Source organism: Lissotriton vulgaris, chromosome 4_1 (assembly GCF_964263255.1).
Source record: "Lissotriton vulgaris chromosome 4_1, aLisVul1.2, whole genome shotgun sequence".
Classification (NCBI taxonomy): Eukaryota; Metazoa; Chordata; class Amphibia; order Caudata; family Salamandridae; genus Lissotriton; species Lissotriton vulgaris.
Window position 1 is genome coordinate 975,683,572 of NC_141691.1, and position 26,742 is coordinate 975,710,313.

The 26,742-nt window shown below is 42.9% G+C and overlaps 1 protein-coding gene across 1 annotated transcript; it reads left to right on the forward strand.

Annotated features, from left to right (window-relative positions):
• Positions 1-26,742, forward strand: PTGR3 (prostaglandin reductase 3). Its single transcript, XM_086965236.1, has 2 exons — positions 1-942; positions 25,249-26,742. Exons 1-2 carry the CDS (start codon positions 689-691, stop codon positions 26,171-26,173), a joined length of 1,179 nt encoding a protein of 392 aa, XP_086821362.1. The 5' UTR covers positions 1-688; the 3' UTR covers positions 26,174-26,742.

Consider the following 26,742-nt stretch of genomic DNA (forward strand, 5'->3'; position numbering starts at 1 on the left):
CCCTGCAGGAAGTGGACACAGTTTAGCTCTCCTGTCTAGTCTTTCCAGGATATTTGCGCGTGCGTTGGAGATGTTTACATGCAGCGCGGCTGTGTACGTGTAGTGCAGTGGGACTGCCGTGGTGGAGCAATGTTAGCTGCCCGTGAGCACTGGGGCTATTTGTTGGGCGTGCGTGTGAAAGCAGTGAAGTGTAGCAGGTGTTGCTTTGGGCTCTGAATGTGATGGCTCCGCGTGCACGGACTGCAATGCAGCAGCCCTGACACTTGCTCAACGTGCATAGACTGCAGTGCACATGGCTGCTTCCGGGTCCGCGTGCTGGGAGTGTGCGGCTCTGCGTGCTTTTATGAGCTGTGCCTTGGTTCTGTAGTGGGTCTGAGTTCAGGGGTCTGCATTAGAAGCAGATCCGGGACAGAAGTCAGGAAGGGCAGGGCACCGCGGGCCTGGCGGGGTTTGTTTGCACGGGGGAGGCTGGTGTTGCACGGCTGGCACCCAGCCTGACCTGAACTTGGTAGCTTGTTTACTGGCTGTAGGGAATCTGTTCTTGGCTAACCTCCTCTCCTGTAAAGTTGGGGGAGGCGGCACGCGGCAGGAGGATTTACATAAGCACGCACACGCTGCCGTGTTTTCCTTCCTGTATCCGCTCGGAGGAGCGCTGGCTGGTGCTGTGCGGGCTCCCGGCTGAGGCGACATGTACTGCATGGCGGGGAGGCAGCGGGCGCTGCTAGGCCTGGCCGGCGCGCGGCGGGATTGGTACCGGGCTCGGCCCATCGTGGACTTGTCCTACTCTCGTCACTTCATGGACTTCCAGGGCTCGTCTATCCCCAGCGTCATGAAGAAGCTGCAGGTCACCAAGCTGAGCCCCGACTTCCGCCAGGCGGCCACCCTGCTGACGGACGCCCCCGTGCCCGTCCCTGGGGACGCGGAGCTGCTTGTCAGAATCCGGTGAGTCATTGACACCGCCCCCCAGTTGTTCTAGTGGCCCCTTGCGCGCGCACTGTTTGCAGCTCTCACACGTGCAAGCATTCGCACACACCAGGCGTTCACGCCCCCTCCCACCCGTATGTGCGTATGTAAGGCCATGTGTACCTCCGCCCAAGTTGAAGTGCGTTAAACATGGGAACTGTACTCGGGGTGCATTGTGCAATGCTGAAGGTAAGCATTAACAGTGCGGAACGGTCATTTTTATTAACAAACGTATGGGAACTGCCACTGTGAAAATTGAAAAAAATATTGGAAAACGTCGTTCCCATTAGATCCCGCCCACTTGAGCCATTGCCTCGTACATGCAGATGCCGTCTTTTACTCACCCTAAAAGTTCCTGACCCCATACACGTCATGTACTGTAGAACCTACCGCACACACATCTTTATCATCTTCATACCAAAACACGGTTAATAAACCGGGCATTAAATACGTTTTTATGCCCCCTGTGACGTTTCACCTCACGCCCCTTCTACTCCGCATCTTTAAAGTTATCTTGTACATTCACCTCACTTAGAAAGGAACATTTGTCTTTCTCTGTGTGCATTTCCAAAACATTCACGTAATTGGGAGCACTATCCTAGACCCACACGGCGTTCTTCTCCGGGTCTCTGGCGGTTCCTCTCTCAAACACCCAATAAAATAAGTAGTGCCAGCCGCCATCTGGCGCCTGCTCATTTATTTTTTAACTGTTCTTAGTGTCTGGTGCCAGAACTAACGCGACTTCTTGTTTCATCCCCGCCCCCAATCCACTCGTTGTTGACGGCTGTCAGGAAAACACGCAAACTGCTCCTTGAGGTGAAATGTGATTGCCCGTGTTTCACGCAGAGAAGCAACCGTGTCCCCTCCAAACAAAGGGGCTTCAGGTTTAGCAAGGACCTGTGATAAAAATTGTAATGCTCCTTGTATTCCTGTACTCCCTGTACTCCTGTGTGTGAGAGAGAGGGTATGTGGGTTCACAGGTGACTTCTTGTCAGCTGTGACTAGAAATAGTTACTGCTTTACCCACTTCACATTCAGGACGACGATTACCAGAATGCAAATAAAATAAAACACAGCAAGCAATAGGTTAACGACTGCTAACCATAACGCATGGGACAATCGGAGAACTTTTAAATGTTAACTTGTGTGTGTTTGCTTTTAATTCTTAACTGTGTGTTTGCAGTTGTGCCAGCGTCTAAAAACAGTGGCCTGTGTATACTTTATACGTGTGTAAATCTGCGCCAACTCATTAATGTGTTTCTGAATGTGACACTCGTGTCATTAGGACCCTTATTAAAGTGTTTCTTTGCAATCCCCTCTCTGTCAGGTCTTGTTTGGTCACTGTATGGCTTCCTCCCTCCCCCCACCCCCAGTAAGTAAGGGTATGATCTATTGTACATGTGTCGGTGTATCACACCTGCATTTGTCGGTGCATGACCCTTTGTATGTTTGTGTCTTGACTCTAATCGTGTGTGTTTTACTGTACAGCCTAACAATTTGTGTTCATGTATGATTTCCCCATCAGTGTGTGTCAGTGTACACTAACTGTGCCTGTAACAGTTTTGCAGCTTCTCTGGTGAGTGTCAGCATATGGCCTTGTGTATCCGTGTACAGGTTGTTTTGTTTGCATGTGTGCGGCCACGCTGACACATTTGTATACGGCCCCTTGTGTGGATCACTTTCCATTCACCACTATCAGATTATTGACCCTTGTATGTATGTTTGCCAGTGGACAAACCCGTGTGTGGTGTCTGACAGTATAGAAATCAACATATAGGTGTGCATAACTGTATAGCCCTGTGTGTGTCAGTGGATGGCGTATTTTCGTGAATGTGTTTGGCACTGTTGATGGGCGCTTGTCTACTAGTTGGCAACCAATGTCAGTGGGCTCAACTGTTGCCTAATGCCTCTTGCATGTTCAGTGTATACGTCCTTATGTCATGCTAATCTAAAGCCAAATGTGTGTGTGTATGTGTGTGTGTGTGTATATATAAATATATATACACCAGTGCCCTTTATGATTTAGTGTAGGGCTCCCTGTGTTTGTGGTTCACACCTATGTGTTTGGCAGTGTGTATTCTGAGAGTGTTAAATTAAGGGGTCTTTATTTCGCTCTATCTGAAGATCATTGTACAGTATTTTATGTGTGTATCATTCTAGGGATTCGTTCGTGCATATTTTTAGCGCTGTGTGTGCCAGTTTCTGGCTCGTTGTCTGTTTGTATCCATATGTGTGTGCCTGTGTGTGTAGCTGGGCCACCCTGAGGGTGTACATCATCGTTGGGGCTTGTGTTTGGCACTTTGTATGGCTGTGTTGGTAAGGCCCCTGGGCTACTGTGCCAGTGTGTAACTCCACATGCTTGAATGTGTGTGAGTGTAGGCTCCATTGTTCATGTATATTGTGCATTTGTCAGATTTACAGATCCATGTGTGTCAGTATAGGAACATGACAGTGTACTCCCATGTACCCGTTTCCCATCTTCTGTGTGTCTGTTTCAACATGAGTTCCTGTATGTGCATGCTTCTTTTGTGTGTTTGACTGTGTGGAACACTTGTTTGTCATTATTTCCCCTCTTGTGCTGTGTGTATCAGCATACAGCCCTGAGTGTTTGGATGTCAATGTATATCTCCTTGTGTGTGTGGGCATGCAAGCATGTGTCTGCGTATGGCTATGGGTGTAAGTACAGACCATTGTGAACATGAGTGTCTGTCACCATACAGATCCTTTGTGTATGAGGTATTGTGTACCTATGGATGCGTCTTGTGGGTGTGTAAGCGCACTGACACCTGATTCTCACTGTGCTTCCAGGTGTGTCTCTTTGTAGGCCACTCATGTCAATTTAAAGTATAATCATGTGTATATATTGTGTGTGGGAATGCACGGAGCCTTGTATATGGCAAAATATGCTTTGTTGTGTTGTCTGCACGATACAGTGTGACTCTGAATAGTCCTGTTTGTGCTCTTGGCTGTCGGTGTGTTTGTGTATAGCTCATTACAGTGTATGGTTCATTGTGTTTGTTGGATACAGCCCTGTAAGATTCCCAGTTTAACTGGCCCTTTAGGTGTGTCATGTGCCTCACTGCATGGCCCCTCTACATAGTGCCCATTTTCTGTTTCCATATCTGTTTGCGTGCACAGCCATTTGGCGCTGTTATTGTTTTACCCTGTGAGTATGTCATTGTCTTACCCATTGACTGTGTTTGTCAGAGCATTGTGCACCAGCGCATGGGCCTTTGTGTGTATCAGCATACAGACTAGTGTTTTTCAATGTATGGAACACGTTTGTAACTGTTTTCAGTCCTTAATTTCTAGGGTGTCTTTAGTCCGCAATAATCTTTGTGCATGCTCTGCTCTTGTGTGTCATTGTATAGCTTGGTATGTGTGTGTGTGTGTGTGTGTGTGCGCCTGCCTACCTGTGTGAATCTACTTGACCTCTTCCAGGTTTCTGCAGTTTGGTACTAGTAGTTAACCCTGTGCTTCTGTATGTATGCGCTGCTCCATAGACCTATGTGTGTCAGTTTGTCTCCTTGTGTGTACCAGTGGATAATGCTGTATGTGTCTGTACGCATCCATCATTTTGTGTGGATCTAATTTTGTTTCCCATTATATGGTCTAGTTTTTATATGTGCGTCTTTGTATCTGTACATGGTCATGAGTAAGTGCACCACCTGTTGGTTGCAAGTGATAGTATGGCTCATTGCATTGGTTCATTTACAGTCATTGACCATTGATGTGCGGCAGTGTGTGGCCACTTCATATCTCTGTCTCACCATATAGCACCTCGTATGTATGGCAGTGTGTGTGCTCCCTATTTGTGGTTCACTGTGTGGCCATATTTGACCATTAGTCTCTGCCAACATGAGTGCTTGTTACAGCACATGCTCTCTCTGTGTGCATGCAGACAGTGTGTGTGTGTTGAGTCTATGGCCTTTGGTTTCTGGTGAGTCATCCCCCCCCCTGCCTAGATATGCTGGTTCCACCCGGTTTCTCCCTCATCTCCAAAGACAGGATCAAACAACGAGGAGGTGGGGTCGCTATCATCCCCAAGGATAGCTGGAGCATCACAGAAACCTCCTCCTTCGAGTACAACTCGTTTGAATGTCTATCCACCGTCATCAAGACAAAAGACAACGACTCTCTACTGTGCCACCTACTCTATCACCCCCCGGGCAGAAATAATGAGTTTGGGGAACTATCAAACCTGATTGCTCAAGACGCACTTGGCGATTCCAAAATCCTAATTCTTGGTGATCTGAACCTCCGATGGAATGAGACCCATAACCCTCTAATCAGATCGCTATCTAGCCTCCTTGATGATAACAACCTCACCCAACACTGTACCGAGGAGACTCATTACTAAGGAGCCACACTGGATGCCATCATTGCCCAAAAGAATTCTATCACGGTCAACCACATACTACCCGTTGACTGGTCAGATCACCACATGATCCTATTTCATATCAATCACCCCATCATCTCGCTTAAACCTCCGCAAGACCCCCCCAAATGGTCAAGAAACCTCTCCCAAGTACCCCAAGATATCCTGGAAGGTCAGCTAAGTTCACTTCTTCCAAATAACACACTGCACCTCTCGACCAATGATCTCGTCGACCACTACAACGCGGGGTTAGTCTCCATACTCGACAATCTAGCTCCTCTAAAGCTCAAAAGAAGCCGAGCCACTCCATCTAGAACCTGGTTCACAGCGGACCTCAACGCAGAAAGAAGAAACTTGAGAGCCAAAGAAAGAAAGTGGAGAAACAACCCTACCGCCATTCTCAGCCTCCAACTAAAATCTGCCCGCAGGAAGTACAACAACCATATCAAAAACAAAAAATCCAGCTTCTTCCGTGAGGCACTGGTCAAATCCAAAAACAGACCCAAAGAGCTCTACTACATAATCAGACAACAAACATCCAAACCCCGGCCCTCATCCCTGCAGGCATCCAAAGAACTCTGTGATAACTTCGCCAACTTCTTCAACGATAAGGTCTTAAAAATCGAACTGTCTCTAGACATCAACAACCCGCACCTCCAGAAGAGCAACCCGGCCTTCCCATTGGCAATCCCAACCAACTCCTTTCCTTCCCCCTGGCTAAGCTTTCGCCCCGTCCAGGAAACTGAGATAATCTCGCTGATCTCGACCTCCAAACCATCAGCACACGTCTCAGACCCTTTTCCCCCCTCTTTTAATCAAAAAAATGAAGCTTACCCTAGCGCCCATCTGTGGAAGAATCCTAAACAGCTCCTTACAAAGCGGAGTGGTCCCCGATTGTCTAAAAATGGGGCAAGTCACTCCTCTGCTGAAAAAACCCGGTCTTGACTCAAGTGACTTGAACAATTTTAGACCGATATCCAACCTCCCTTTGCTTTCAAAAACACTTGAACGCTGCGTACTCCTGCAACTGACGCAACATCTGGACCACATCAACCTCCTGGACCCCCTCCAATCCGGCTTTAGACAAGGCCGTAGCACAGAAACCGCGATGCTGAACATCATAGACGACAGTAATTGAAAATGCAAGCTGAGCCTACATGCAGTATGCACTGTTCCTAGGAGAAAATATTCTCTCAAAGTAAACATATAATAAACCGCTAATAAGTCAAAGGATATATAGCTGGATGTTACCAACATAAATTTTATTTTTCGCAGTGATTATTCAGTTGTAATCCTGCCTTCTTCAGTTCATCTTGTAAATCATACAATGTTATCTTTACATAAGTCTATATGATTGATAACAATAGCAAAATACAAAAGTATGTGTGACTTAATGAGCCACTAAAATTCAAGTTCATCCATATAAAGAAATGACATTAGATGTAGTTGCTAGTTGTCGCCCGATGCATTTCGGGAAGCCCTGTTCCCTTCTTCAGGGGCGAATACCTAAAACAAATATAATACAGAGAATTGTATGTGTGAAAAAAACTACAACTGCGCATAAATACACAATGTACACAGAGAGGAAAAAAGAAGAAATCGCTTTCAAACTTTGTCATTGGAAAAATATTCAATCATTGGAGCATATCCAATGTGTTAAGCAGAAACATCATAGTACATATCACGTAATCTGAATCCATAAAAACATTCATCTGATAGTGTAGTACTGTCCATCTACTGGTAGCGCAGAATACATAAGTGAAAGACACCGCTCATTATTCTAAAACAATGTCATGTAGAAACACATAAGTGTATGCGCGTGATCTGTAGATAAACTTAAATACAAACCAATTCCATAAAAAATAAGTATGTATGCTGCGGGCAAGCTAACACGGACTTAATGACCATCACTCATTTACTGCTGGGTCTAATCCACATGCGAGGAAATGGGTAAGTAATAGAACATACCAGATGGGGAATGGTGAGTAACACGCTCTCTGGGTCTTTCCCTGGTTTCTGTCACGTTAAAAAACTGTGAAAACATGAAGAAAATGAACGCCATGTGAGTTGACGGGGTTCCTTAAGACTGAGTAGTTTTTAAGGAAGATCTGCATATATTGAAACGAAAATGGAATTAGCTGAGTAGTTCTCAGCATGGGCCTAAAGACGGGCGCTAGGGAAGCATTAAATAAATGCAAGGAATTTGCTCTTCGAAATGACCTAACGGTGATAGTACATTCATATCCCCTACGATGGAAATAAACACTAAAAGTGAACAAATAGGCAAATAAATACCTTTAGATTAGAGTGACTCTAAGCAGATCCAGTAAATTATGCTTGTCACCGGACGGTTTTGAGGATGCGTGGTAAACTCTTCTAATTGTACAGAAGAAATCTACAAAGGAAATACAAGAACAGCGCTCGAGGCTTTTTTGCTACAATGTGGCTGCTAAGACTAAAGCGCTACTGCGGGTCTTACCGGCTCTGAGATAAACTCGGAATCATTCTCGTGCGTTGTGAAGTCGGCTCCTAAAACAATGCATAACAGGACAAGGCTTAGAGAAACGGTTTCCCGCTGTAGGGAGAAAGAAGAAAGCAAGCACTGCCCCAAGTCTTACCGGAAAGCTCTGAAACGCGACAACACGCGCAACGGTGGAATCCTAATGCGGAGATTAGCGGAGGGATACCATACAGGATCTAAAATAGTTCCTGTGATAACCACGTGTGAAACTGACAGGACTGTAGGGAAATGTAGTGCTAAAACTAACGTGGAGTTATCCTAAGACTAAATAGAACGGGACATGTAAAAGAGAAGCAACACATGTTGAGTGGATAAATGACTGAAATGAGGAAATAAAAGTATAGGCACAAGACAAAAACACATTATAAAATGTCGGTTTACACCAACTGACCAACGTTATGCAGCATAAAATAATTAATGGCACTAAACAATGCTATGAAACATGAAATAATATGAAATAATTAACCTCTATCTAGGAACAACTGCGTAATTAATCACCAAAAAGAGAGATCAAATCTTAAGATACCGATGTATGTTGGCCTGACTGTAGTGCTGTGAAATAACCCTCTACATGCGTAGTTACATTCTATATGTGTGGCGAATGATGACTGGTTTATATCAACAGTGAAACTTGCTACAAAAATAGATAATAAACATATAACGTGAAGAATGCATAATAATGTGGCAACTATGCCATGTCGAGTTACCAAAACACCTGAAGGGCTACAATAATGCAAACATAAAACAACTTAATTAACACCTAAAATATGGTGCTCATAACTAAAGCAAGCAAACTATGCATGAACCTAGCAAGGGACAGTATATTCTGTGCGATGAATGTGGGAATTCAAAATGACAATGTTTGTGCAACACGAGCTGGACATGCTCAACTGGTACTAGGACTCATAGAAAACAACTGTAATCAACCCTATCATTGAGACCTGTGGGTATCAAGGTGGTGAGGTATTCGATCCAGTATACCTCCCTTTGCAGTAGTTTGGCGTTGTTGTCTTGTCCTTCTCGTTTTGGTACTACTTCAATAATTTGCGCTCTCAATTGAGAAATGTTGTGTTTGAACTCTATCCAATGTGTGGCTACTGAGGTAGTTCTGTTTTTACATCTGAAATTGCTTTTGTGCTCAGTGAGCCTAGTCTTGAATTTACGTGCAGTTTTGCCTATATATAATTTGCCACATGGGCATTTTAAGCAGTAAACAATGTTCATGGTGTTGCAATCCCCAGAATGACGTAACTCAATCTTTTTGCCTGTGGTCGGGTGCGTCATGCTGTTGCCTGTTATGATGTTGTTACAATGTACACAGTTATGGCAACGCATTGTGCCTGTGTGAGGTAGTGTAGCTACTTTGGTGTTGCAAGTTCTCAACTTATCCATTAGATTCTTGCCTCGGGTATAAGCAAAAATAGGTTTGTCGGCAAAAATATTCCTGAAGTCACTTTCGTTTTGTAGCAATTCCCATCTGCTAAGAATAATTCTCTTGATTTGATAGGACGCAGTAGAAAATTTAGACACAAATGTAATTCCAGACTTCTGTACTTTAGGAAGAGGATTAAGTAGTATTTGTCTATCTACCATTGACAGTCTTTCAATAGTATGATCAAGCACTTCTGTGGGATAGCCTCTACTCTCAAACCTGTTGCGATGCTTGGGGATTTGTGCGTTAAGTACATCGTCATCAGTACAAATTCTTTTAAGTCTCAAAAAGTGCGAATAGGGCATGTTGGTGATAAGACTCTTCGGATGGAAACTGGAAAATAGTAGAATACTGTTACGGTCTGTGGGTTTTGAAAAAATGTCAGTGTGCAACCTCCGCGACTGATCATCTTTCTTAATCAGTACATCTAAGTAACTGACCTCAATCTCACTCATAGAGTGAGTGAATTGTATTCTCAAATTCCTGGTGTTAAGTTCAGTGATGAGTCTATGGAGTTCAGTGGTGTCTTTGCTCCAAATTAGAAAAATATCATCGATATATCGACAATATTGGACGAGACCCATTTGCCATTCTTCATTAGTCAAAATATATTCGTCTTCAAACTTGGACATGAATATATTTGCATAGGCTGGAGCCCCAGAAAATCCCATGCTCGTCCCTGTAAGTTGGCCATAGAAATTGTCTTTCCATCTGAAATAACTGTTATTTAAACAGAAATGCAGTAATTTCAAGATGAATATGCTTTTGTCCTTCGGGAGATCCAGTTGGAGCAATGCCCATTCCGTGGCATCCATACCTTCCTGGTGATTTATGGACGTGTATAGTGCGGTAACATCTATGGTACATAGTGTCCACTTTCGACTGTACATGCTTTGGATGGTCTCAATTTTGTTAAGAAAATGTGTGGTATCTCTGGTATAAGTACACCATGTTTGCACAAATTTTTGGAGATAGTAGTCCAGATATTTACCTATAGGATCAAAAATAGATCCACACCCAGCCACAATGGGGCGGAAGGGGGGATCCGTGGGATGTTTATGAATCTTGGGCGTCATGTAGAGACGCGGTCTCTTAGGATTAGCGGTGGTAAGAAAAGACTTCTCTGCATCGGTGATGATGCCATCTTGTATGGCTATCTGCAAGTATGTTTGCAAAATACTTTGTAGGTTGTTGGTAGGGTCAGTCGCCAAGATCGTGTATGTGTGGGGGTCATGAACGTGTTCATCAACTTTACGTTCATAGTAGTCAGTGTCCATTACAACCAGGGCACCTCCCTTATCTGCTGGTTTAAGGGTGAGCGTTTCATCTTGTGAGATTCCCTGAATCATTCTATGTTCATATTGATTGAAATTGGATTTACCAGAGGATTTGTAACGGATCTTAATCAGGTCACGTTTGACAGTTTCCTCGAAAAAATCGATAATCTTGTGAGACACAGGGGCTTGAAACATGCTTTTGGGACGAAAAATACTTTCATCGGTGTCCATGTTGACATCTTCGCATACTTGTAGGACATTGGAGAAATAGTGACGAAGTCTTAATTTGCGTGTCAATTTGTATAACGCTACCTTGGTGTCTAACAACGTGGTGTCATTGGTGGGTACAAAACTCATACCTTTATTGAGAGTCATAAGTTGTTGTCTAGTGAGACTTTTCGAGGAAATATTAATGATCAAACTACACTCTTCCCACTTCTTAGTACTTTTCCCCTGTCCTCGCCTGGTGGGTCGTTTACGGGATCTGCTGTCAGTTGTTCCTGTAAGTTGACCACAGGTGGTGGTGGCTGTCCTAATAATGGAACCTGGGATAAAAAAGACATCGTAGTGGTTGAAGGACCGGGTGCTGTTGTGACTCTCACTGATTTGTGAGTAGATGGTAAACTCCGTGTGTCTGGGGTGATAGTAGAAACCGGTAGTCTGGTGGCGGCTATATCTTGATCTGTGGTGATACTCTCTTCACTAGATGTATTGACTCTGGGTTTAGAAAATCTTTTTTTGGCATAAATTTCGGCCCACGTGTAGACCTCGTTCAATTTGTAATCTATCGTATCTCGTCGATACTTCCTAATTTTGCCTTCTTGCAATTCTTTGTTGTATCTATCAAGCTTATTGTTGAGGTCTTCAAGAGTGTTTTTCCAAATTTGTGGATCAATGCATGTTTCCAAGTCTTTTTTGAGATCAAAGATTTCTTCATCCAAATCCCTGATGGTATTGGACAGCTCTTCTATAATCAACAAAATGAGATCAAGCGAGCATTTATTGAGAATAGCGAACCATTTATCCATGAACTTAGAGTTTAAGTGGAATCTAAACAGCATGGGTCGTAAGGCTATCCTCAGGCCTCGAGGGATTCTTTTGGCTCGATGGTATTGTACCAAAGTTGAGGCATGGAGTCTTTGATTCAGTTGTCTACGTGTAAGGTATTCTAGTTGTTTGAGTCTTTGAATAGTGGATCCTCCCTGTGTATCAACTAGCTGGATTTCTTTAATGAGCGCATAGATACCCGTAGCCTCTTCATTAGAGTATGTCAAGGTTTCAGCTCTGTTCTCTGTGATGCGTGTTATGTTATCAAATGATGCCATTCTCGTATCAATTAATGCAATATTAAACTAGAAGTGGTGCTACCTCTTAGGAGCCAAAAGTGATAATTCAAGAACAAAGAGAGAGGAGCACTCAAGTTTATATCAATTTAACCAAATAAACTAAGGGTGCAAACTGCAAGACTATGTTGGCTACATAGTATCAAAACAGTAATTGAAAATGCAAGCTGAGCCTACATGCAGTATGCACTGTTCCTAGGAGAAAATATTCTCTCAAAGTAAACATATAATAAACCGCTAATAAGTCAAAGGATATATAGCTGGATGTTACCAACATAAATTTTATTTTTCGCAGTGATTATTCAGTTGTAATCCTGCCTTCTTCAGTTCATCTTGTAAATCATACAATGTTATCTTTACATAAGTCTATATGATTGATAACAATAGCAAAATACAAAAGTATGTGTGACTTAATGAGCCACTAAAATTCAAGTTCATCCATATAAAGAAATGACATTAGATGTAGTTGCTAGTTGTCGCCCGATGCATTTCGGGAAGCCCTGTTCCCTTCTTCAGGGGCGAATACCTAAAACAAATATAATACAGAGAATTGTATGTGTGAAAAAAACTACAACTGCGCATAAATACACAATGTACACAGAGAGGAAAAAAGAAGAAATCGCTTTCAAACTTTGTCATTGGAAAAATATTCAATCATTGGAGCATATCCAATGTGTTAAGCAGAAACATCATAGTACATATCACGTAATCTGAATCCATAAAAACATTCATCTGATAGTGTAGTACTGTCCATCTACTGGTAGCGCAGAATACATAAGTGAAAGACACCGCTCATTGTTCTAAAAAAAAGGTATCCCTCCGCTAATCTCCGCATTAGGATTCCACCGTTGCGCGTGTTGTCGCGTTTCAGAGCTTTCCGGTAAGACTTGGGGCAGTGCTTGCTTTCTTCTTTCTCCCTACAGCGGGAAACCGTTTCTCTAAGCCTTGTCCTGTTATGCATTGTTTTAGGAGCCGACTTCACAACGCACGAGAATGATTCCGAGTTTATCTCAGAGCCGGTAAGACCCGCAGTAGCGCTTTAGTCTTAGCAGCCACATTGTAGCAAAAAAGCCTCGAGCGCTGTTCTTGTATTTCCTTTGTAGATTTCTTCTGTACAATTAGAAGAGTTTACCACGCATCCTCAAAACCGTCCGGTGACAAGCATAATTTACTGGATCTGCTTAGAGTCACTCTAATCTAAAGGTATTTATTTGCCTATTTGTTCACTTTTAGTGTTTATTTCCATCGTAGGGGATATGAATGTACTATCACCGTTAGGTCATTTCGAAGAGCAAATTCCTTGCATTTATTTAATGCTTCCCTAGCGCCCGTCTTTAGGCCCATGCTGAGAACTACTCAGCTAATTCCATTTTCGTTTCAATATATGCAGATCTTCCTTAAAAACTACTCAGTCTTAAGGAACCCCGTCAACTCACATGGCGTTCATTTTCTTCATGTTTTCACAGTTTTTTAACGTGACAGAAACCAGGGAAAGACCCAGAGAGCGTGTTACTCACCATTCCCCATCTGGTATGTTCTATTACTTACCCATTTCCTCGCATGTGGATTAGACCCAGCAGTAAATGAGTGATGGTCATTAAGTCCGTGTTAGCTTGCCCGCAGCATACATACTTATTTTTTATGGAATTGGTTTGTATTTAAGTTTATCTACAGATCACGCGCATACACTTATGTGTTTCTACATGACATTGTTTTAGAATAATGAGCGGTGTCTTTCACTTATGTATTCTGCGCTACCAGTAGATGGACAGTACTACACTATCAGATGAATGTTTTTATGGATTCAGATTACGTGATATGTACTATGATGTTTCTGCTTAACACATTGGATATGCTCCAATGATTGAATATTTTTCCAATGACAAAGTTTGAAAGCGATTTCTTCTTTTTTCCTCTCTGTGTACATTGTGTATTTATGCGCAGTTGTAGTTTTTTTCACACATACAATTCTCTGTATTATATTTGTTTTAGGTATTCGCCCCTGAAGAAGGGAACAGGGCTTCCCGAAATGCATCGGGCGACAACTAGCAACTACATCTAATGTCATTTCTTTATATGGATGAACTTGAATTTTAGTGGCTCATTAAGTCACACATACTTTTGTATTTTGCTATTGTTATCAATCATATAGACTTATGTAAAGATAACATTGTATGATTTACAAGATGAACTGAAGAAGGCAGGATTACAACTGAATAATCACTGCGAAAAATAAAATTTATGTTGGTAACATCCAGCTATATATCCTTTGACTTATTAGCGGTTTATTATATGTTTACTTTGAGAGAATATTTTCTCCTAGGAACAGTGCATACTGCATGTAGGCTCAGCTTGCATTTTCAATTACTGTTTTGATACTATGTAGCCAACATAGTCTTGCAGTTTGCACCCTTAGTTTATTTGGTTAAATTGATATAAACTTGAGTGCTCCTCTCTCTTTGTTCTTGAATCATCATAGACGACATTCATGGTTCTCTTGACGCTGACAAGTGCTGCCTCCTCATACTCCTTGATCTCTCCGCAGCGTTCGACACGGTGGACCACAAGCTCCTCATCATGACCCTGCAAGAAAGAGCCGGCCTCGGCGATGTGGTTCTCCTCCTTCCTACATAACCGTACGCAAATAATACAAATGAAGAACTTCACCTCCGAAACCCAGCAGGTCAACAAGGGTGTTCCGCAAGGATCAGTGCTCTCTCCTCAGCTCTTTAACATCTACATGGAACCGCTCGCCAAGTTACTCAGGAACGCCAACATCCACTTCCACCTCTACGCGGATGACACGCAGATTTACCTGGAAACCTCTTCTCTTAAAGACATCCACAGACTTAACGATGTCCTAAATGAAGTTCAAGACTGGCTGACAAAGAATCACCTGAAACTCAACCCCGACAAGACAGAAACACTCCTCATCTCAAACAAAGAAGACAACCCTCAAATCACCGAGTGGCTAAAATCGATCGATGCTCTCAAAGGTAACCTCATGCTAGCCGACTCCGTCAAATCCCTGGGCTTCACCCTAGACCCCAAACTAACCCTGACAAACCACATTAAGAACTCGGCGAAAAGCGCATTTCTCAACCTCAGACTTCTGAACAAAATCAAACCTTACATTCCCAACAAGGACCTCAAACTAGCCACGCAATCTCTAGTTCTATCAAGACTGGACTATGGGAACTCAATCCTAACAGGCATCCCCAAATCGCACCTGGCCCCTCTAAAAACAACACTTCATGCGGCAGCGAGAATGATCACAGGCTGCAAAAAATCTGACCACATCTCCCCGGCACTCAAAGAACTCGAATGGCTCCCTGCGGAAATGCGGAGCACCTTCAGAACGGCCTGCCTCACCCACAAGGCCCTCCACACCGGCAAACCGGAATACTTGGCAAACAAGCTCAAAAAAGCAGGCCAAGCCAGAAGCTTGAGAAGCTCCAACTCCCTGCTGCTCATCCTACCAAAAACCAGAAAGAAGAGAACTGCGGACTGCTCGTTCTCAGGAAATGATCCCAAAATATGGAACGCCATTCCCCCGCACATCAGAACTATACCGTCCTATTCAGAATTCAAGAGCCAACTCAAATCCTTGTGCCTGATCCGTTCCCTTGGTTGCGGGTAACCTGGATCAGCAAGCGTCCCCTGAACCCATGCAGTAACATTGAATCCTGCTACCAAGAAGTCCTGCTGTCTGAACTTTTCCGCATTCCAAATTGTCGCTCGCTGATCGCTTTATTGGATTTGTGTCATGTTGTTCTCTTTTCATTCCCACTATTGTAAAGCGCTCTGCTACCTTCGGGTCTTGTTAGCGCTATAGAAAACTTCTAAATAATAAATAAATAATAATAATATTGAAAATACAGGGCCGTGGAGCCTGCCCCATTGTTCACCTTTATTTGGTTTCCCTATCACTCATTTGCCTGCTTCTGATTTGTGTCCCAGCTTGTCCATCCGGAGTTTGTCCTTCCCAGGGAGCATAGCCTCTTTACCATGTTTTTTGATTGGCTGACTTCTATGCTTGCTTTTCAGGCACTTTTTTGTCTATTGATCATTACAAGTGCATGTGTTTTCCAGCTGTCTCCCTCATGTACTTCTCTCCCTCTACACTCCCTGTTGCTCTCAGTCACCCATGTGCTCCTTTTCCCCCTCCATGTGGCCCTTACTTTTCTGTACTCCCCCTGTTGCTGTCTCACCCGTTTGCTCTTCCCCTGCCTACCCCACATTACTCTTTTCACCCGTTCTCTTCACCACACCCACTCTCCTTGTTGTTTCCGCCTGCCCTTTGTGTTGGTTCAGTTCTGCATACCCTCCATCTCTGCCATCCATTGCTTCTACTCCACACCCCCCTACTTTGCCTCCCCACCCTTGCCCTGTGCTGCTACCCCATGCATCAAAAAGGCACTTCCTCGCATTTTTATTTTTTTGTCATTCCAACTCAGATTGTCAAATCTAGAGGGAAAAAAGCAGCCCTATAATTCTGTAGGTGGCCACGCCTACAAAATGACACAGCAGGCTGCATAAGCTTTATTACTTATTTAGTCATTTATCATGGGGAAGGAAATGCCTGGTACATACCAAGACAGGTAGCTTTTGGTGCAATAAGCACACAAATCTGCATGCTATTCCCTATTATCAGATGAAAACTTGTAATTAGGTGATTTTTATTGCTACTTATAAATTCTAAATCGGAGGATTCAGATTTTATTGACCAGCCAGTTGAAATGAAGGCCATTGTATGCCAACCTATGGGCCTGTGTGTTTGTGTCTGTGAGTGAGAACCCTTGTGTATATGAACCCTTGCATGTGTGGGTATAGGACCCCTTTGTGCATGCACCAGTGCATGAAAGCTTGTGTATATCCATCCATCATATGTCTGAGTCTGTACATGTGTTTGCAAGCATATTGGCCTTTGTATGTATTTCTGTGCCAGTGTGGCGCTTTGTACATGTGTCAGTACATAAACCCTCTTCTGGGTCATTTCCCCTTGCGTTCTGTCAGTCTGTAAGCACTTGTTTGTGTGGCTGCATGCACCCTTTTGTGTTTGTCATGCTATGATGTAAAGGTTGTGTGACGTGCGAAGTTCAATGGGAAAAAGCTTGGGTGAAAGTGAAGTTGTTTGCCGTTTTATTCCCGCCATGTGAGACCACCTGTAGGAAATGTGCATGAGCCATCTTTGAGCGTGCTAGGGCAGGGGTCGGCAACCTTTTCTGCAATGAGGACTATTCATGTTCAGTGAAAGTCTACCTGAGTTCCTCATATTATGAGAGTTGTAATAGTGACCCCTTCAGCCAGGATTATGATAATGGCCGCCAGATGCAATATTACCAGTAGTGTCCACTTCGGTATATCAGGTGCGGTTGCCCAAAGTAATGTGAAAAATGCTTTGTCGGTGTAGCATGCTTCTACAAGGGTACATAACAGCAATGGTTACAAGGCTTCTGGCACAAAGTTCATAAAATTAATATTAGGTCTGCCCAATAGCAGATGATTTTTCATTCCTTTCATTCACATACCATGTTTTAAATATGTTTTGGAAATTCAACAATTTATATCCAAACATTAGCTTGTGAGTTCTGAAAATGCATTCATTTTTGTCTGGAATAAGCCCTTTTTTATTTTGGAATACTTATAATAATGTAACTAAACAAAAGCGACTTGCAGGAAACAGGTGAGCTACTAGTAGCTCACAATCTACTCAGAGAACATTAAGCACTGCCCGTGCGCGAAATGTTGATTAGACTCAACCACAAAGTCTTATACTTGCGCAAGTTGTGCAAATCCTTAATGATGGACTGCTCGGTGTTCGAAGGTTGCGCGAATTGAGTTGAACTTGAGCTCGGTTGCCTCATTCTAGCAGAGCTGCTGGCACTGCACGATGATGCAATGTCGGATTCAGTGCACGGGATGAGCGTCCGGGTGGGGTCTGTCACTGCAATACGGACATCTAAAATCTTACTGTGTTTCACCCCACCCCTCAGAAACGCGCGCACCCTTTCTTTTCCTTCCAACTGCAGGCGGGGATGAAAGGAGTGAGCGCCTGTGCGCCCGGGCCCGCTCACCCTCCTCGCCGGATCCGGGGCGGGTTTTCAAGTCGAAGGCAATGCAGGGGAGTCCGCCTTGAGTTACACTTAAGATATCCGGAAGGGGCGCGGGATGGGCGGTCAGAAGGGTCGGCTTCTCCAAGCACAGCACAAGGAGGGAGCTGCGGGCACACGCGGTTCTCGGGCCCCCTGCATCCCTTTTATTTATTTATGCGTTTTTATATAGCGCGGACTTTACCCGAAGGTGTTTCTCTCGTGTTTTGCTCTATGTGCCGGAGCCCCCGCCCAGATGGGGGCGCTGTGTGGGTCCACGCCCCAGAATGTGTGCGTAGAAGCGCCGTAGCCCAGCTGGATGCTGTATGGAGTGGTGCGAATTACATTTAAAGGGGTGGGGGAGGCGGTAACAACACCTGCAGCCCCCACACACCTCCCAGAGAACACAACTAACGCAGCCCTTGTATTTAGTAAACAAACCTAACCTTCACCTTACCCGCAACCTTTCTCTAACCCCTCCAGGGAGCAGCGCCTCCCTCCACGCTCGCTCTCACACATTAACCCCGGCTGTTATTTCTGTCACGTTTAAATAAAACGATGTGTAAAGTAATGCATTATTTCGCACTTTTCAATATTGAGTGCTTGCTGATTTCTGGAGAAAGCGTGCTTACGGGATTTAATTTGCATGAGCAATATACGCCTGATTGTTTATAAGCAAAGTTTGGGGTGGTGTTATAGCGTAACAAAAACAAGCAACTTATTTTGTGTGTGATGCTGTTTGGAATTCGATTTTTAACCGTTTATGTGGAAACCTTAAAAAAGCCAAGGAATTTGCCCTGATGCCATATTACGATCATAAAACGATGTTTACACGGTTTCTTCTCTAAGATCTTATTATATAATAATACAGATAATATGAACGTCGCGTTGCGCGGTGCTGTTTGCCGAAATAAGAATGTCTATTTGTGATTAGCCTCTAGCCAGCATTCCCTTGGACACAAAATGCAACCGCATCAATTGTAATTCAAAATCAACCTTAACAATTGTAAACTGCTTTCCAGCAATGCAACTGCCCCCAATTAAAACATTTCGTTTCCAAAATACTCGATTCCATTCGAGAAAGAACTAGAAGGGGCATTTTCAAGCGAATACAAGCGTTTTCCCCATTAAATAAAGAGTATATGCAAGACTTGAATTGCACACCGGCTTCTGCTCCTTGTGCTATCTGTTTTGACGGCCGACGCTGTAGTTTTATGCGTTCAAAATATCATTTAAGAATCTGGTATGTTCGGTGCTGTTTTTTTTTATCTTGTTTAGCTGTTTTATTAATTGGAAGATAGTTGCAATTAAGTCCGGGCTCTAATTTCGGATCAAGCGCGCCGCGCAATTATGACCTGAACCTTTAGTACAGGAGAGTGCAAATACAAAATTGCACCACTGGCATTTTTGTTTGTTTAAAAACATAGTCAAATTTAGTTATGATATTATTAACTAATTAATGCTATTATTAACTAATTAAAGCCCGTCTTTGTATTTAAACGTGCACCATCGAAGATCCGTGAAAACAATCTTTACTGGATGCAGTGGCAAACGTATGTGATAGTAACGCTACTAAAGCTACCGTTTGCTAATAAAATACATTTTACATTTTAACAACGGGTATACTTCATCATCCAGTGCTGTCCAGAAATGGGAATCCTAAACACGCCGGCGATGGGCTTTTCGCCGAGAACAGTTGGGTAATAGCTGAGTTCAACTATATATTTACGAGTAGTAAGTGGGCATTCAAAACAGCTTGTGGCCCTGTTATTTGCTTACGCGTCAGGCCTCCATTGAAATGCGCACGTGGAATAAACACTCGTTAACGTGAAGATGAGTGCGGCTAGGGCAGCGATGCGGCTGGTTTTATTGTGCAGTGTCCAGTGGCTGGGAGAGTCCGCGGGGGCAGCAGTAAGACTTTCTGTCGTGGCGCTCCTTGAAAATAAGGCGGGGCCTCCCCAGGGGCCGGGACTGATCAGTTGTGCCCTTTAGGGCTCGAAGGCCTTTTGTGCCCTGTAGGTGAATGTGCGCATCGGAGGTGTGCTGTGGTTTGGGGAGATGTGGGAGGGACTATCATAACGTATAGCCATGTGAGTGGATGGGATGATTAATTTGTGGGCCCACAGAAGTTGGGCTGGGTTATCTTTTCAGTTGCATACAATAAAAGCCCAGAAAGAATGCTTCTCTGCGGTCGATGCGCACCTTTGGTGACTGACAAACCCATGAGTTTTTGACTGAACCGTTAACCTGACACCGGGACCGGCCTGAAAGCTGGCCAGGCTGAGAGGGTACCCAGTGAGTCGTCTGCCCTGATGAGAATGCCAGGCATCACACTGCCCCCTTGCAGGGGATTTCACGGTGTCCCTCTTGTGACTTTACTTCTGCATAGAGGAAATCCAAGGTGCGCCCATTGTTTGTTCTCCAGCTGTTGGAATTCCCATTCTATTTAGGCGACATCAGCATTCCCATGTAGCGCGCTGCATTTTACATAGAAAACGAAGATCTTACCACTAGTAGCTGAAATAAAGTACGCAAAAGAAAGTTAGTCGCATCTCGAAACTTTAGATTCCTTGCCCCCCTCTCCCTCCATACCATCGCCTCTGCGGTTAAGTGGCAAACAAATTAAAGGTTTATGGCTGTTTCTTTCAGTGCGTCGAACTTATCTGCAAAGTCACCCGACAAAATGTCAAAATACTAGAGTGGACTCGGGGAAGATAACCGTCCATGACGCGTTCAATCCTAAAGTAAAAAAATAAATTAAAAAAAACGAGGCAGTAACTAAATGCGCATTCGACTACCTACACGGCAGCTGACGTGGGGGTGACAGTAACCTCCAGGTTGCAGAGTCAAACCCTGCTGCCTAATTAAGAGCAAGGTGCAGTTTGGGAGGGGAGAGGGGGGGGGGGGAGGCTGTCATGTGATTAATGCCAAACAGCCAGTGTAAATGATTTTTTTCTGGTGTGGAGTTAAGACACAGGCGTACCTGCATACTAATATCAATAGGAATCCCCAAAACATCATCTTATAGTTTAAAGGCAGTACTTTCCCCCCAGAAGGCTGTGGTGCTGGTGTTCTGTGACTGCACTACTTACTATCGACATGAAGAATATTGTGCTACAAGAATATAGAGGGACAAAGTGTAGATAGAGAAGTACATATTTACTATTCCTAACTCCGCATCTACGTACCTTAAAACACATGCCACGTAGGTACATATGTGTATGGAGTTAAGTTCAGAAAATCTACACTTACCTGTCGATATTTCTTTTCTCTGTATTTTGGCCTCTGTATTTACTACTGACCCCGCTGTTCTAACTTCAATTTCTAATATGCACACCTTGTTCTGTCCTTTTTGGTGGGATCTCTCCATAAACTACATTTTAGAGAGCAGGTTGCTGTCCACCCAACTTTTAAGATCATTCAGGCAACTTCAAAAACATTTTATCAGGTGTGGAAGAAGTTCTTGTGGGGTTTTCTGTAATGCTAGACCTTGGTTTTTTCCCACACTTGCCAGCCTTCAGTCACCGCGTTTTCTGGATCTTTTCTCCCTGAACATTGCATATTAAAAAAAAAATGGTAGCACTGGCATATTTTGCAATATACATATATGAGGATGTAAATAAGAATGCTTTTATTCAGGTTCAATTACAATTAGTGGAAATAATATGCGAATTACACTATTGTGCATCTGCATATATGGTTAAGACCATGTCATTTTTCACTCGCATTTATTGAAAACATTTTTTTAACCAAAAGTAGGAAGCAAAAGGTTACATTTATTCAGGTAGGTAGAGTCACATTGAAGAGGCCTTGTGAGTATTAGGAGAACAGTTTTCCTGTGTAAATCATTGTAACATGCAATCTGTGAGGCTCTAAACACTGTTTTTTTTGTTTGTTTTGTAGCACTGTGATACAAACGTGGAATTCGAGGTTTGCCCTGTACTAATAATTGTGTAATTACGCATTCATTAGTGTAGTTTCTGTAAATAGCATGAGTTATTGGGCCACATTTGCTATCTTTGCTGTGGCATTCTTATAAGTATGGTCCTGTATGGCCATCAGGGGCGAGAAACAGAGGTCCACGTCATTTGTAAATGTAATCAGAACCTTAAAACAGCAATATAGGACCACATTATTCAAGTTGTCCATTATGTCTTTTATGTAACATGTTTTTCTGGAGTAATTAGCTTATAAATATTTCTTTACAGTGCAACCATGGTCACCATTTGGGAGTTGGAAGGTTTAAGATTTCATGAATACATTTTTGATGTAGCAGTCGTGTGGGCCAGTGGATTTATACAATTCTGCGGCTGCAGTTTTACTTCATAATTATGGCTATGCCACATTTTATACACAATTTGCAGATTCAACTAAAATGTGTGTAGCTCAAATGGATACAAATAATACTGCCAGAGAATGTGCTGCATAGTTTGCCCCTTTGACTCAAAACTTAGATAACATTACTGTATAATTTGGTCCTCCATGTTGCATAACCCTAGTAGTCCTCACAATTGCAAAGCTCTGCAGGTATTACTATAGTCTCTACCGGCCACTAAAGGCCTGCTCCAGCATTAAAGGCCTGAGCCGAAGGCCTTTAACAAGGGAGTGGGCCTTTAATGAATGATAGAGCCCGCTACGAAGGGCTCTAAGGCTATTAGAACATTCCGCCTCTAAAGGGCAGAATGTTCTAATTTGTAAACCAAAAGCCTCATGGAGCCCGAGGGGGCTGAAATCCCCTCCGGCTCCATGAAACATCCTTTGTTCACAACTGTTGCTGTGAACATACATTTGAATGTTCTGCCAGCCATTAGAATCCGGAGCACTTCATTGCCTTCAATGGAGCGCTCAACATTCCAGCTGTCTAATATGACAATACCGATACTTCAGATGGAACCATGCAATACAGTGGATCATGAAATATTCTATATATTTCACGGTTCACTGTGAAAATTGTTAATACTATTGCATTTTGTGCATTAAAAGCACCCAGGCACGCAATATTTAAGTGCACTCACTTGATTCAGCTATCTGTTTGCCTACTAGTGCCAAAGGAAAACAGTCAAGCTTAGCAAATGTTATATATTCATAAACACAAATTAATAAAGCTACCTCTGTGAACAGTGTAAGTTAACCCAACATAACGTTACCAAAAACGGTAATCTCTTTGGCTATATGAAGTTGTAAGGTTCTGACCATGTATTCAACCAATAGACAAATGAAATACAAATACATACGTTCAGAGAGGCAAACATACTATCAAACATTCACAATCTCTTTGCCCTCCGGGTACATGTCCCAACACCCACTAGCAATATTGTGGTTACATGTGTCTTCTAGTCTCTATCAGGGCGTGATTAGTGCAGAACTGGTAAAGCTTGCCTTATCTGCATACATTTTAGTTCCACAGTCTTCGTTCACGTTTGAGAGGAAAAAGTAAATAACAAGTGAATTACAGACTTTCCATCTTGCTAGCAGGAGAAAAATGGGACCTAAAATGCTTTTTTCAACTATTTGCAAAATTCTTCTTTCTTTAAGAATCATACTGCATACAAAAGGTGTTATTAGGGAAATGGTTTATTGCATGCATGCTGTATTATTATTGAATTTTGGTGTTAGGCGTATGTTTTGGATTTTGTTTTTAGCATGAGTGCTTTTGGGGTTCTAGATAAGAGTTACTGTGCTGATTTACCCATTCTTTGCCATGATTACAAACTGGTGATTACATTCATTTCATTGGAATCCTGAGTTATGTGATAATTAACCTACCCTGCTGTTTTCCACGGATAGATGATTGTATTGGAGACGGGGATCCCTTGAATAAAGGGAAACATGATGCATTTTGTTTGTTCAATACCGAGTCTGCAGTTCAATACCGAGTCTGCATATAACACCTTATCATAAAGTTGAAAATTTGGAATTTGAGGTATTTACCACATCCGTAAATACGTCACTTTGGTGTAATAATATTTATTGGGTGTGGTAAATCCCCTCTACCCCCAACACAACCTAACTTGGAATCAGGCGCTCTCACTCAAGACTGTAATCAGAAATTGACCTATATTGGAACTTACCCAGGTTTTTTTGTGGAATCAAAGGCACAAACACTTGCACCATTATGAGGGCATCCCGCCTCTAGTCCTCTCCGCTGACGTATCCAGAAAATGAGGGAACCCTGTAAATAAATAACCCTATCAGTTAGTGAATGTGGAGGGTTCTGGTCTGTCCTCTGCCTTGCTGGTGTGTTGATATATTCATCTCGGACAGTATCTGTGCACCATAACAGAAGAGGGTATCTTTCACCTGCCTGTACGAAAGATCGATTAAAAAAATAATTAAAAAAATCATATTATGGTGTTTACTCGTGAAAAATGATGGATTGCATGAGACCAAGTCATGCTTTGCACACTTTTGAATCCGTTTTGGTCCTAACTTTTAAAATGGGGGTAAAATACTCCTATTCAAATAAATCCACATTCTCAATGGCGGACTCCTAGCTCTTCACCTCACGCTAGTTCCAACAAATCCTGGTCCTGCACAATGCTCCCCAGCGCCAGCTGTTGCGTGACTTCTCTGTGCTCCAGATCCAGATAGATTTCTACAATTGGGGTTGCGCCAGGCAGTTAAGTCCAATATACTTAAGTGTTGTATCAAAAAATCCTTTATTTCAAATTGCTTTTTCAAAAGATCAGTTGTAAACAACGCTCAGCCAACGCGTTTCGTTCCTCTAGGAGAACTTCATCAGGCCTGTGAGACCTCCAACGGTGTCCAGCCCAATACACTGGAGAGATTTGTCAATGAGCCACTACGCTTCCTGATTTATTTCCATTAATTTATAAGCCCTGACGAAGTTCTCCTAGAGGGAACAAAATGCTTCGACTGAGCGTTGGTAACTACTGATATTTTGAAAAAGCAATTTGAAATAAAGGATTTTTTGATACCACACTTAAGTCTATTTTACTTCATTGACTGACGCACCCCCAATTGTAGTACTCCTATTCAAATGTGTGCAGCTAGGAATTTAGGAGCGCAAACTTTTAAAAAAAATGAAAAAATACGCACACTATTGTCTTTAGTCTTAAAGTAACAAAAAAGTCAAGCAACTTAATCTGTTTTTTTCCCTTCTTTTTATAGGTATGTTGGCATCAATGCATCTGACATAAACTTTAAAAAACGCACACGCTATTGTCTTAGTCTTGAAGTAACAAAAAGTCTAGGAACTTAATCTGTTTTATTTTTTTCTAGGTATATTGGTATCAATGCATCTGACATAAACTATTCTTCAGGACGGTACGACCCTACAATGAAGCCTCCGTTTGATACAGGTTTTGAGAGTATAGGTGAGGTGGTAGGCTTGGGTCTGAGTGCCAGTGCAAAATACAGTGTTGGTCAAACAGTGGCTTTCCTTGGCCCTGGTTCCTTTGCTGAATATATAGCTGTTCATGCCAAACAGGCCATCCCCTTGCCGTCCATGAATCCTCACTTCCTTCCCCTGCTCATAAGTGGTACAACGGCTTACATCAGTTTGAAGGAGCTCGGGGGCTTGTCCGAAGGGAAGAAGGTCTTGGTGACCGCCGCAGCAGGGGGAACTGGCCAGTTTGCTGTTCAGTTGGCAAAGCAGGCTAAATGCCACGTCATTGGGACATGCTCATCTGAGGAGAAGGCCGGTTTCCTGAAATCCATTGGCTGCGACCTTCCTATCAATTACAAATCAGAGAACCTTCCTGAAGTCCTGAAGAAGCTGTATCCAGAAGGAGTGGACGTGGTCTATGAATCTATTGGTGGGGAAATGTTTGATTTGGCGGTCAAGAGTTTAGCAACCAAAGGGACCATGATAATTATAGGCTTTCTCTCTGGGTACCAGACCTCTAGCGGTCTACCACCTATTGCGAAAGGATCTTTGCCTGCTATCCTGCTGAAGAAATCTGCCAGCGTTAAAGGTTTTTTCATATTTCATTATTTTTCACAGTACCAAGAGGCCATGAAGGCCTTGCTGAGGATGTACGCTAGCGGAGAACTGGTCTGTGAAGTGGACTTCGGAGACTCTTCTCCAGAGGGCAAGTTTTTTGGCCTGGAGTCAGTATTCCGAGCCATAGATTGCATGTACATGGGGAAAAACCTTGGAAAAATTGTAGTTGAATTACCTCAGCCTGTCAACAGTAAGCTGTAAAAACAGAACAATGACATAAATCAAATGAGAGCACTTTCTGCTACAGATCTCCTTTACACATTTTGTTCTGCTAGTAATGCATAGCATATTAAAATTCAGCCTTAAGGTGCTAATAACATTTTTTGATTAAAAAATACTTTCACTTGAACCAGTGCTACAAATAATTACCCAGCGAGCACTTGTATATTTTATAACTTTTCACTGCCAACTTTTATAATGTGTTTACCATACGTGTGAAAGTGCACTAAGTTTATATTGAGGTTTGCAAACTGATCAAACAAATAATCTGTTCGTCGTTCCAAAAGTGTTCATATTTGAAGGAATTAATAATTCGTTTTGGAGGCTTTAGTCTGGGACAATCACTGTTTTTTGTACAGAAACCCTGTAACTTACAGTGCGATTTGCAAAAACAAATTGTCACTCCTGTTATTGAACTCAGCAGCAGTTTTGATGTTGCTCACTGCAGTATTTCTGCAGCAGAAAAACGTATTTCTTTAATCTGTTTGTTGCAGGCCTTAATGATTTGTAAAGCTGAAAAATAAATCTATATCATTGTTAGAGCTTAAAAA

Bases quoted from the DNA above. Each gene is read 5' to 3' on its own strand.
- PTGR3 (XM_086965236.1), top strand. From the start codon at position 689: ATGTACTGCATGGCGGGGAGGCAGCGGGCGCTGCTAGGCCTGGCCGGC. The intron at 943-25,248 runs GTGAGTCATTGA...ATTTTTTTCTAG, and splicing joins GAGCTGCTTGTCAGAATCCG to GTATATTGGTATCAATGCAT.